General features: G+C 43.2%; 1 protein-coding gene across 2 annotated transcripts in view; it reads right to left on the bottom strand.

Annotated features, from left to right (window-relative positions):
- Window positions 1-12,853, bottom strand: part of FAM120A (family with sequence similarity 120 member A) — a 115,962-nt gene that overhangs the window by 40,934 nt on the left and 62,175 nt on the right. For both annotated transcript variants that reach the window (XM_019966605.2, XM_019966604.2), the window contains exons 6-8: window positions 11,680-11,777; window positions 11,163-11,440; window positions 1,094-1,181 (exon numbers count right to left, since the gene is read on the bottom strand). In XM_019966605.2, coding sequence (XP_019822164.2) covers window positions 1,094-1,181; window positions 11,163-11,440; window positions 11,680-11,777 — 464 coding nt within the window. The remainder of the gene's footprint in view (window positions 1-1,093; window positions 1,182-11,162; window positions 11,441-11,679; window positions 11,778-12,853) is intronic.

Below are 12,853 nucleotides of genomic sequence, written 5' to 3'. Positions count from 1 at the left end.
CCAACCAGTCCATCTTAGAGGAAGTCAATCCTGAATATTCATTGGAAGGACTGATGCTGGAGCTGAAGCTCCAATACTTTGACCACCTGATGTGAACAGCTGACTCACTGGAAAAGACTTGATGCTGGGAAAGACCGAGGGCAGGAGGAGAAGGGGATGACAGCAGATGAGATGGTTGGATGGCATCACTAAACTCAATGGACATGAGTTTGAGCAAACTCCAGAAGATAGTAAAGGATAGGGAAGCCTGGCGTGCTGCAGTTCATGTGGTTACAAGAAGTCAGACACAACTTAAGAGAATGAACAACAATAACAACAAAAAATATTGATTTTTCTGTTCTGAAACAAAATGTATTCTTTTAGTGGTATGCATTGAGTGCTTAATTTCATCCTTTAAAATACAAAGTGCCAAAATTAGCCTTAAGAAGAATAATCCATGGATAACTCAACGAAAGTTTTCTACGCTTTCTGTTCCATAGCATGTAGACATAAACAACTGAAAACGCTTTGGAGTATGAATCCAGAAAACATCTCTGTTATTTATTTTCAGGATAATCATTCAACAGTGAGAATATTTCAGAGTTTTAAACATATTTCTAACATTCCATTATCCTGTATAAAAACAAGCCCTCTTCCAGCCAGAGACCAGCTCATCCTAGGTGACCAAAGGTGGAGACAGATGTGGCTTTGTAAGTTTAAAATATTCATCTAGAGATGAACATTAACAAGTAGAAATAGAAAAAAGGGGGGGGGGGGTGGAATAAAATTTAGTTTATTTTTATTTTTTCATTTTTAATGTGTACATCAACAAAACTTTTCTCACCTAATCACCACAAAACCCTACAAGAAATGAGGGCTCTGAAAGGCTATGTAGTGAGCAGAGAGAAGAGGATCTCTATTAGGTCACCACCCTGCTCTGGGAGAGAGAGCAAACGGGGGGTAGCCCAGCCCTTCCCCGCTCACCCTTGCCAATGTATTACTCATAAATAACATGCGTAAAAAAAGAGAGAGAGAATTTCACTTTAAATCAATCCCTGGCACTACATGCTGAGACAATGAGAATTTGAAAGAATAAAAGGCACAGACTTACTACCTTTGTTTGGTCTCCTGGGTCTCCCCGTGCTTGAGGTTCTGAATGGCTTCCTGTCTTCTCCCAGCCAATCTTGTTCCCACTGATATGGCTGAACATAAAATGAACAAAAATACCAATTAGTGTTGACCACTTCCCACATGTACTCATGATGGTAAGAAGGGCCTGTCCTGAGCCTACAAACCAAGGATACCTTATGCTTTACTGATCCCACTTTGTGAAACAACCTATGTCCAGAGAAAATCCTATCACAAGAACACTTTCCACCTACTTCAACGGTAACTACCCACTGGCGAAGAGAAATCAAGCACCTAACCTATGCCTCACGGCTCGGCTTAAAGATGGTCTAGGATGTGCTAGTGCTGCGGGTATACAGGAGACAAACGCAAGGCTTGCCTTTGGGAGCTCAGTCATCTTGGAGAAATAAGACATCACATTCAATTGACAATGATCAGGCAGTAGAAGATTAAATGTTATCCGGGTCAAGTGTTACTCATAATTTATAAATAAATGTAAAGTATTATATGCCAATGACAATTCATGGGGGGCATTCCTATTCATGGTAGGGAGCATGGGAGCTAAGGCTAGCGATAACTCACTCAGAGGTGTGCGCCTTGCAGGTCTAAGGAGAGGCAATGGATTTGTGAGTGCAGAGAACAAGAAGTTACCTGAATCTTACTTGGGGAATGATGTTCTTTGGTAAAGTAAAAGTGGGAGAAAAAGATGCAGAAGATTACAATGTATCTTAAAATACCAGAATGAAGTATTTTTCAATCAGTATTCTTAAAAACTGTGGGTTGTGACCAATTAGAAGCCTGAGAAAACAATGTAGGGGATTTAACAAGCATTATTATTTTTTTTTTTTTTAAAGAAAACGGGGACTTTCCTGGTGGACCAGCAACTAAGACTCCTCACTTTCACTGCAGGGGGCATGGGTTTGATCCCTGGTCAGGGAACTAAGGTTCCACCTGCTGGAGGGGACAGAGAAACAGAATAGACTGGACGCAGCAAATGTGATATGAATCAAGTTATTTCAAAAACTCTTTTTCCATTTGTATATTTGGGGCTACAATGTAAAAGCAAATTTACTTTGGTACCCGGGCAAACTTTGTGAAAAGAGTATCCTGGAGGGAGTGGGGAATCTAGAGGGGCTCGAGTAGGGACGAGCTGCTGACAATCATGGGGATCACCTGAGCCACTACACACATCCGCCTTCGCCTGCCCCTCTCCCTGCAGTGCTCCAAGCCAAAATTATCTTCTAAAACCAGTGCTGGCCACAAGACATGCCAACACAGAGAGCTTTTATTTGGCTTGCCTTATCTGACTCATGTGACAGAAATTTTAAAACCTGGTAATTCCATCTTCCAATCAACTTCATTTTAGTTTAAAAAAAAAAAAAAAAAAGCCATTGCAAAAAGAGGAGAGTGAGACTGACCCATCTTAAACCAAGAATCATGTCCAATGTTGTGATATTTTGGAGTCTCATTCCTTGATGTGAGTCACCCCAATACCTCCACATCAAACAAGGTTATCCAGCATCCAGGCTCCTAGTCTTCAGTGAAGACTCAGAGAAACCATTGCTCTGCCCAAGTTCGCTACTCATGTGTACAACCTCAGGCTACAACTTTGCAAAACCAGAGGAAACTCTAGTGATGAGAAGGCATAAAAACAAATACAAGTATTCTAAGAGCATAGTGATCCATCCTGTTTGAAATCCAAGAGAAGAGCAGCTACTACATGAGTGAGCAGATAAGAAGCTGGACAAACTGATTAGTCAATCCATTATTCATTGAGTATCTACTGGTCAGGACATGTTATGTGATAACTGTGCCAAGACCTGTGAAATAGGGAATTAGAAGGTATATAATCTTGTCATATACATGTCCAAAGTGAGTATTTCAAGCAAAGGGGAGGAAAGGTAAGTAGCTCTGAAGTGGTTTATTTAGAAGGTGGTATAAATAAAGTTGTTTAAAAAGTCAGTAACATTTATTGTGTGAAATTTTAGAATATATTACTTGACACATGTTTATACAGAAATATAACATTTATTACCTACAATTTTATATATTTAAGGATATCCTATCTACAAAATGCACAGATGAACAGCTTAATGAATGTCTACAAACACACCACATAAGCAATACAGGACTGACATCCCAGAATCCCCTTCTTGACCTGCTCCTCAGACTTCCTCAAGGGTAACAGTTATTCTGACTTCTAACAGCAAAGACTGCTTTTACACACCATATACACAGAATCATGCATTTGTACACTTTTTATGCCCAGGAGTTTTGGCTCAACAACATGATTGCAGTGCTGGTTCTGTCTCAGGGCCACGTGCACTCAGTGCTGTGGAGGCACACCACAGCTGGGCCTACAGTCCAATCCTACAGGAGATCCCCTCCCCAGAAGCATTTAGTGTTTTCTGTTGTTCTTCGGTTGGCCTTTTGGGAGGAAATGCAGTGAATCTCAGCACAGTCTACCCTGCACTTCTCTGATAATAATGAAGATGAGCACCTTCCCATGTGTGTGTGCCTGTTCAAGCATTCAGTAAGCGGACAATGTGCAGAATGCTCTCAAGGACTTACAGGAAGCCATCATCTGTTTTGGATACAGGGTCTCGGTCAGGTGCATGGACTGCAATTATCTTCCATGTCCTGCTGGACTAACACCCCTCCCTCTCTATGACAGATTTAAGCTTTTGTAAGTGATGCCCTGATGCGAAGAGGTAACTAATTGGAAAAGTCCCTGATGCTGGGAAAGACTGAGGGCAGAAGGAGAAGAGGGCACCAGAGGATGAGATGGCTGGATGGCATCATTGATGCAATGGACATGAACTGGGGCAATCTCCAGAAGATGGTGGGGGACAAGGAGGCCTAGTGTGCTACAGGGGTCGCCAAGAGTTGGACACGACTGGGTGACTGAACAACTGCCACATGTGATGCCTTGTCTTGTACAAGTTGGCTGGGACTGGGTGCAGCCTTTCCTAACCACCCTGTGCTCGCTATTCTCGTTTCTGTGTTTCATGGTATGTATCACATTCAGCACTAATGTCTGTCTGTATCACTCAGTCATGAACTCTACAAAGATAATAAAACCATACAGTCACTACAGAACAGGTGTGCAATAGCTGAATGACTAAATCACGTAACTGTAGCCTAAATGGATATGGCAAAAAAGGCGTAAAATTTTATATGGATACACTGTAGTGGGGAGATCATGCCATGTGACGAACATGGAAGCTTGTCCCACTTAAGATCACGTACAATTTTTATTCATAAATCTTAGTTTTGTTTTATAAACTAAACTAAAAAGTTACCAAACTAAAAAGTTATCATAACCTAAATGTTTGCAAGATCTTTTAATACTGTACTATAAAATCTAAAATTCTGCCTGAAAAACATTCTTGACAGTGGCTAATTTTATACAGTTCAGAATACTTCAATAGGATAATTATATTACTTTATAACTTAAGAAAACAAAATATTTGATGCAACAAATGCCGTGCTTTGAACAACAAGACGGATTAGAAATTTCTGGATATTTGTATATTCAGTTAGGTTCCATTTTGCACAATGGCTCCCACCTTATAATCACACTTGGAACTGCTAATGGTGTCATAAGTTTCATCAGCTTTGCCCTGAGAAAACCTGCTCAGACCCAGGCAGGCCACAGGGAAGTGGACAGGGCAGGGCAGGAAGCCTGCATGTGTTCTGGATTTGAATTTTCCTGCTCAGCCAAACGCACAACTCTCTGTGGGTAAACTTCAGGTTCAGGGATCCATTCACAGCCACAGCAACAACGACTGGATTCAAACCTAGACCCACCATTCCAGACACTACCCCATGCTATTACCAGAAAGCCATGAAATGCATTTATGACACAGCAGGCAATCAACAGAAAAGAACTACCTTCATACCCAGACAGGTGGCAAGGAGGAAGGCCAACACCACACAGAACTCGCCAGGATGAGAATCTGTGGATTCTCAACAGGTGATGCAAAGCCTCACTCCACTCCAGGACACGTGGGACTTTTTCTGCACTAAAGCTGGTTGAAAGCAGCCAACTGTCCTAACCACTGAATTCTCTCAAACACATTTTTTTTAGTTAGCAGGTTGGTGATGCTAGGATGGAAGTAGACTGGTGTCCATATTTATACCAAGTGTCTGACCCATCACAGTGACTTCTCACTCACGCACAGCTGTCCTGGGTGTGGTTTGCTCTTGTGGAACAGAAAAGGAAGATAGCATTGACCACAAGCTGACTTATTTGTCAACAAAAAAGGAAGAAAAGGCAAATAAAACCAAAAGGGGGGCTTCCCAGGGGTTACGCATCTGCCTGTCAACGCAGGGGACACAGGTTTGATCCTTGGTCTGGAAACTAAGATCCCACATGTGGTGGAGCAACTGAGCCCATGTGCCACAACTACTGAGCCTGCGCTCTGGAGTCCTTGAGCCGCAACTACTGAGGCCTGAGTGCTCCAGATCCCTGCTCTGCAACAAGAAAATCCCTGCAACGAGAAGCCCACACATTGCAACTAGAGAGTAGCCCCCACCTGCCTCAACTACCCACATGACAAAGAGCTAGTACAGCCAAAAATTAATTAATTAATTAATTTAAGAAAAACCAAAGGGAAGAAGTAAAACATGAGCAAGATCAAATCCTCAGTAGCACTATCTAGTGTATGTGGATAAGGTCATAGATATGGTTAAACCATGTGAAAGTTTCAACAAATGCACATACATTTTCATTTTCATCTGCTCCCTATCCCAAGAACGGAAGGGAGATTTGACCGACAGCCTGCTCTCATTCAACAGACCCCCAAGAGTTCTGATTGCCAGGTGTTCCTATTACAGAGGGTGAAGACTTGAGCTCCCTGATAAGGGAAGCCACAAGAGTATCACATACATAAATATCCTTTCTAGGTACATCTCCCTATGCCCCAAATTAAGCTAAGGTCACACACATTCAGATTCTTTCAGAAGTACTTGTCTCATTCTTATGCAGCAGTCAAGATGGAGCTCTTGTCCCAGACGCTCCTCTTATGGGTTTGTCAGAGGACTTCTCATGGCTTTTCCCACCCAAGTGAACGTTCAGAAACACCCGAGTCAGATGAGCTCGACATAAAATGCCTACATGGGTCAGTAAGTGGCTAGAACTTACACAGACCCTCCACCTAGGATGGCAAAGATAATAATTAATTCTAACCAAACATAAATATAATTCAGAATAGCTTTTCTCAAAAGATATTATAAGTGTTGCTGCTGCTGCTGCTGCTAAGTCGCTTCAGTCGTGTCCAACTCTGTGCGACCCCATAGACGGCAGCCCACCAGGCTTTATAAGTGTAACCTGGTACTAAAAAAAAAACCCTCAAAATATAAATGTAAAGTAGCCATTTGTCTGACACAACGGTGTAACAATCTGAAAGGGAAACTGAAGCTTATTTAGCCTATCTGGGACTGGGTACCCTAGGGCCAGGGTAAAATGTAACTGTCTTTGCAAACAGTTTCCCTGGAAAGGAAGCCTGACAGGACTTCAATCCCAGCTCCGCATAAAAGGCCTGCGTGGGTCAGTGAGTGGCTAGAACTTACACAGACCCTCCACCTTTGATGGCAAAGATAATAAGTATTTTCAACCAAGCACAAAAGTAATTCAGAATAGTTTTTCTCAGCAGATATTAGAAATGTAGAACACCAATACCACTTAAAGGAAAAAAGATGCATTAGAAGAAGCATGTTTCCTGGGACACTAGATGAAGGGTGCTAAATGAAATTCTTTAGGTATTTACATTAAGAATGAAGTAAATGTTTTGGTATTTTATTGCCTCCATGGTTATTTTTTAAATAATAGTGATAGCTAAAACTTACTGTGGTCACTCATCAACTAATTTAAACCATGGACAACCCAAAGACCTCCTAGTCACACTGGGAGCACTGGGCCCATGGAGCTTCAGGCCACACTACCACAAGTGGCAACTGGTACCTGGCAAGACGAACCACAGGAGGCTGGGGGACTGGGTCCTGACAGCTCTGGGTCTCTGCAATGGTCAGCAGTCCCTCGGGCACTGACAGCAACCTTTTATAGGTTACACAAAGACCAAGGACATGCCAGGAAAGCCCAAATCTCATGCCACACCAACTCCACCAATGTCCCCCCTCTGAGCTTTATCTTCAAAAACCAATGTGGGACTTTCCTGCTGGTCCAGTAGCTAAGACTCCATGCTCCCAGTGCAGGGGGCCCTGGTTCGATCCCTGGTCAGGGGATCGCGTACCACAACAAGGAGTCTGCATGCTGCAGCTAAAGATCAAAGATCCTGCCTGTTACAACTAAGACTTGGCACAGGAAAACAAACAAGTACACAAAGATAAATATTAAAGGAAAAAAAAAAATTTGCCAATTTCATAGGTTAAAAAAAGGTACCTCGTTAGGTTTTAAGTTACCTTCCTTTTTCTTTTCTTTAAATCAAAGTAAACAACATACTTTTATGTTACTGACTATCTGTTTCCTCTGTGAATCCCATGTTTATATTCTTTTTAATTTGTAGGAAGCTGGGTGTTTTGGCGGGGGGGAGGAGAGGCTTCTTTGGGGGCTAATTCTGGGGTGGGGTATTTTGGGGAGGCATACTCTTATATAACAGTCCCCATTACCTGTCCACACCATCTTTAAAAAAAAAAAGCCATTGCTTTTCCATTGGGGAAATGAGGTCACTTATTGTGTAATCTTCCACGTTCAAGATTATTTCCCAGTACCATGGGGAATATGGTGGAAATGCCTGAGGGAATCAAACAGGAAAGGGCACACCCAGCCAGGGGCAGTTCAGGCCTCCCTCCTCTCTGCTGTACAACTCAGTGTCTTACGGAAGAGCAGTTACAAATGCTTCTACAGTCAATCTGCAGAAGCTGGTACAAACAGTGGCACTTCACTTAAACTGTACAGTAATCTCCCAGCCAAATGGCCTGCTGACCCAGACACATGTCTGAAACTCTGGGATCTTTACAGCCCCAGGATCATTCCAAGCAAATACTGGATGCTTTCTGTCACACTTAGAACTCAAGACTCCACACCAACCAGCCTTCATCTCACTTGACATGGCAGCCACACTGGCTTCCCCTTCCTCCACCCTGCATTCTCATCCAGCTTTCTCCCCACTGTCATGGCTCAAATCCTGCCTCACTGGAAGCACGCTCATCCAGGCCCACTCATCTGGTACTTGCTTCACATGCTCATCACTTGGGTGCTGCCTACTACCATGCTCACTGATAGATAGCAAGTGCTCAAGTGTTGCTTGGCTAAATGAACTGATGATTTCTTTCCCTCAAGACCATCTTGAGAGCACCATGTAGACCCAGGAATTCCACCCTAAGTCCAAACCAAAGGTAAACCAAATCTTAACTGACTTACTGCCCCTACTTAGCTTCTAAACTAGGAAAGGAATCCTCTGTCCTCTGCATGGCCTCAAAAGTGCACACACACAACTTATTCAACCAGAATCCTCACCCTGAAATAATGAACACTGTCCTTCTTACCAAGAAAGGGGTGCCCATAATCAGGGTTGATCCCAGGTCCTACTCTGCCTGGCTTATGACCCCGAACCTCTGGTACAAGTTCCTATCCCCTTTTCCTTCTGTCCTTCCTCTCAGTTTTAACATGTCTACCTATTGTGTGTTGTTCACTCAGGCATGTCTGATTCTTTGTGACCTCATGGACTGTAGTCCGCTAGGCTCCTCTGTCCATGGAATTCTCCAGACAAGAATACTGGAATGGGTTGCCATTCCCTTCTCCAGGGGATCTTCCCAACGCAGGGACTGAACCTGAGTCTTCCACACTGCAGGCAGATTCTTCACTGTCTCAGCCACGTCTACTTCTTATTTGTTATAATAAATGGAAAAACAGATTCAAAGAAATGAAAACATTCCTAAGCCACATAACTTGATCCAATCCCAGCAATCTTTCAATTCCAGATTGTGGACGTGCTCTGCCTTTTCTACCGCAATTCACACCATGAGAGGGTGAGACGCCCACGCTACTCCCACATATGGAGACCTTACAGAGGCACTTCCAGAAAAACGCAATAAGAATGCCCTCAGTTGGGGAAACAGACAGTTAAGTGCTACAGAGCTTAGAGGTAAGAGAGACAGCTAAGACTGAGAAAAAGCTCCAGGAAAGGCAACTGATCAGAACCTTTGGGAACAGGCCAGAGTTGAGTATGCACAAAAAAAAGGGGAGTCACTCTCAATCTTATTCACTCAAGTTCAACTCATTTCCTAACAGGGCAGTTTGCCAAATTAAGTAGGTAACTCACATTACCTCTGCAACCCCAACCATAGGAACAGGATCAACACTGGACCTCCCCAGACCAGGGCCTTTCCTTGCTCACCATGCTTGTCATCTGCACAGGACTCTGAGCCACAAGGAGTGGCTCTGTGTTTTATTTCTACCTGTATTTCAGAGTCTAGAAAGAATTTGCTCTTGTTGCCTAGTCACTCAGTTGTGTCTGACTCTTTTGCAATCCCATGGATTGCAGCCTACCATGCTACTCTGTCCATGGGACTTTCCAGGGAAGAATCTGGGAGTGGGCTGCCATTTCTTCTCCAGGGGATTTTCCCAACCCAGGGATCAAACCTGCATCTCCTGCACGCAGGCAGATTCTTTACCATTGTATACTATAGATACTTTGGTCTTGATGACGTGAGTCAATTTTTAAAAGAAAACTTATAGTTCCTTAGAGAGCGAAAGGGCTCCTGAGGCATATATCAGCTGTTCTCAAACGTCCTGCGCTAAAGAGTCACATGGTCTCGTTTACACATGCAGATTTCTAAGCCCCAACATAGCAATTCTTATTCGGTAGGTCTTCAATGTTACCTTCCTAGAAGGTTAATTTAAAAGTTTGAATAATAAATTACAACGTTTTGCTTTATTTTTATAATTTTAGGACTGCACATACAGCAAGTAAACATTTGGGCACTTTATGCTTCTCTGTTTCACAACAGCATACATCCCTGGATGGCAGCAAACTCCTCAGGAACTGCCCATTTGGGGACTTAGTGGTGACTAAGTGGTGACTTAGTGACCTCCCTGCTGGGGAGGTCAGCAGACTTAGTGCCCATTTTACAGATGGAGAGAAAGAGTGCAAAAGAGGAAAAATCTCTGGCTTCAGGTGGCACACCCATAAGAACTTGCAGGAAGACTGGAAATTGTGTCTCAATTTTTTTTCAGCAGAAACTGACATAGCAATAACTAGCCTTGGGCATCTACTGTGAATCAGAGTTCAAACCGAGGAAAAGAGATGCAGATGCAGAGAGAAAGACTGTTCCTTTCCTTTCTTCTTTCTCTTTTTGAACCAGGTTTCTTAGAAACATAAGGTTATGTAAGGGGAGGAAGAGGACTATGGATTTCAAGACTTTCTCCATCAGATTCTAACAAATATTTGAAAATTCATTTATTCAGGGACACATATTACTTAAAATATTCCTCTCTATAGGGAGAATTTCAGCCTGGGTCTGGCAGCTTTCTACAATTTTGGTTAGGTGAACAGTGTTATGTCAAGAATAGTCCTATGATCTGGGGAGTTGGGATTCAAGTTATTGAATTCAGAACAAAAGGAAATTCTGATTCCCCTTCAACCCAGCAGCCAAGAGACTGAAAACCATAGAAGTCTAATTTAAAATGCTTTCTGAGGGTGGGAGTAGGGAAATCACAGCCCAAAGAGAGTCAGGTAGAACTTGATCAGATAACTTTACCATATTTGGTGGTCACACAAACTAATTTCCCTAAAATTATACCCAAAAAAGAGGGGAACCCAAGAATTTGGGCTGGCATAGTACACACTTTCAACCTTAGAAGGCCATAGGAAATGTCTAATCTTTTCTCTTGGTCTGAGGAATCCCAGTCAAGCAAAGAGTAACTGTCACCTACCTACAACAAACAGCATCTTTGAACACAACCATCAGTGCCATGGGCCGGCCAGCCAACCAGCCAGAAGGCAGCTTCTCTGGGGACTACAAGCTACTTAAGTAGCCTAAGGCAGCTGCTACACTTTCAGGAAGCACCAGCTACTCCATACACCACTCACTTTGCAGCTCCTCCACTGCCTTCATCATTGTCTGAAGATGATGACGTAGAAGAACCAGGAAAGTATGCTGAGTCCACGTGATTGGGACTGCCGCTTGGAGCTGGGTTGATTGGGGAGGACCGTTCATACAGTGGGGTATGTTTTCCTTCATGAGGAATGTTACTGTAGTTCTGCTCAGTCAGATTCTTTCCGCTGGTTTCCAAGGTGAGAGCCGGCTCAGCGAGGTTGTACGGGTGTGGACCCTGGCCCGGAGCACCTGGGCTGGGCACCTGGGGGGCCTTAAACAGAGCATACAAATCACGTGTGCACACATACTGCATGGCCCAGAACACATTAGCATAACCCGGTCTTGGCTAAATTTTAATTCAACAAACTCTGGCACCTGCTTCACATATTATGAGTGTTAAGAAATTATCTTAGCATTCATTAAGATTTGATTCATATGTAGCTTTCAAGGCAGCTGTCCCCCACGCCAAGGCTGAGCAGACCAGCTGCAGATGGACAGGAAAGGCCTTACCACAGGCTTTGCTTGCAGAGAGGTCTGTGGAATGTTGAGCATCTGGGGGGGGACATACGGTGGCACTATCCCAGGCATTCCAAATGGATTTGGTCTGGCTGTTTCATCAATACGGAAAGAAAACAATAAACAACTGTGAGCAGGACATTCCCCAAGACACAGCACAGCTAACACACATTGCCATCTGACTTACACCTCCAGGTGCAAGCACGTCACTGGCCCCGCTTCCCGGAAACCTTTAGAAATTCATGCTTAATATTAAAAAATATTTAATCTTATGATGATCAATTTCATACACTAGAGCTAGATTTCTAACTTTCAAGAATTTTCAATTACTATCTGACTGTTTCTGTTTAGGTTCATTTCCTTGAATGCCTGGTTTGTCTCTGTCTGTAACCTAACAGATGTTCTCATTCTCTGCTCATTGCTGACAAAGCTGGAAGCCCTGTAGTACTCTAGGTTCAAAAGGAATAAAAGGACACAGCACTTCCCCTACCGTGAGGCAATAGAATTCTTCAATTTAAACTAAAATTAAGTTTTAAGCCACTAGCACACTTTTAAGTATAAAAAGTGAAATGTGGTAGTTGCTATATATATTCCTGTTATTGTTTTTTTTTCATTGTTAAGGAAACCATGATCAAGTTACACATGCATTACACAGGCAGTGCAGAGTCAGTAACTTGGGATTTTGTGCTTCCTTAGATGACTTTATAAACCTGGTGTTTATTCTTCATTATCCTCATTCTAACTTAAAAAATTGAAGCACAGAATGGAAAACATGTAGAGAACTAGCCTCAAACACAGCGTTAGGCAGGATTGGGTCCCCTATCAGCTTAAAGACATGACATAAAGCAATCAACGCAGTCCAAGGTCCAGAAAACCTCAGGTCCACAACATTCGGTCTCCTGGCAGATCTGAGGAGAGGAGGGGCCAGCATGAGCAAGGCCGGCAGGCCAATGGCCTGAGCGTGCAGTGACAGGGGATTAGTGTGGCCCTTGTGCTGAATACACTTCAATATATCATGGTTTACTGATGTGATAAAAATGAGGAGACTCCTCAGGGTTTAGTGGGGTGCCTGACAAGATAGCCTATGAGGGAAAGCACAGATACTACAAGACCCGAGGGTGGCATCAGGACTCAGACTGCATTAGACACAGAAAACACACCCTGAGAG

The sequence above is a fragment of the Bos indicus genome, chromosome 8, assembly GCF_029378745.1.
Source record: "Bos indicus isolate NIAB-ARS_2022 breed Sahiwal x Tharparkar chromosome 8, NIAB-ARS_B.indTharparkar_mat_pri_1.0, whole genome shotgun sequence".
In the NCBI taxonomy this organism is placed as follows: domain Eukaryota; kingdom Metazoa; phylum Chordata; class Mammalia; order Artiodactyla; family Bovidae; genus Bos; species Bos indicus.
The sequence above is the reverse complement of the archived record's forward strand: the minus strand, read 5'-3'. Positions and strand labels throughout refer to the sequence as shown.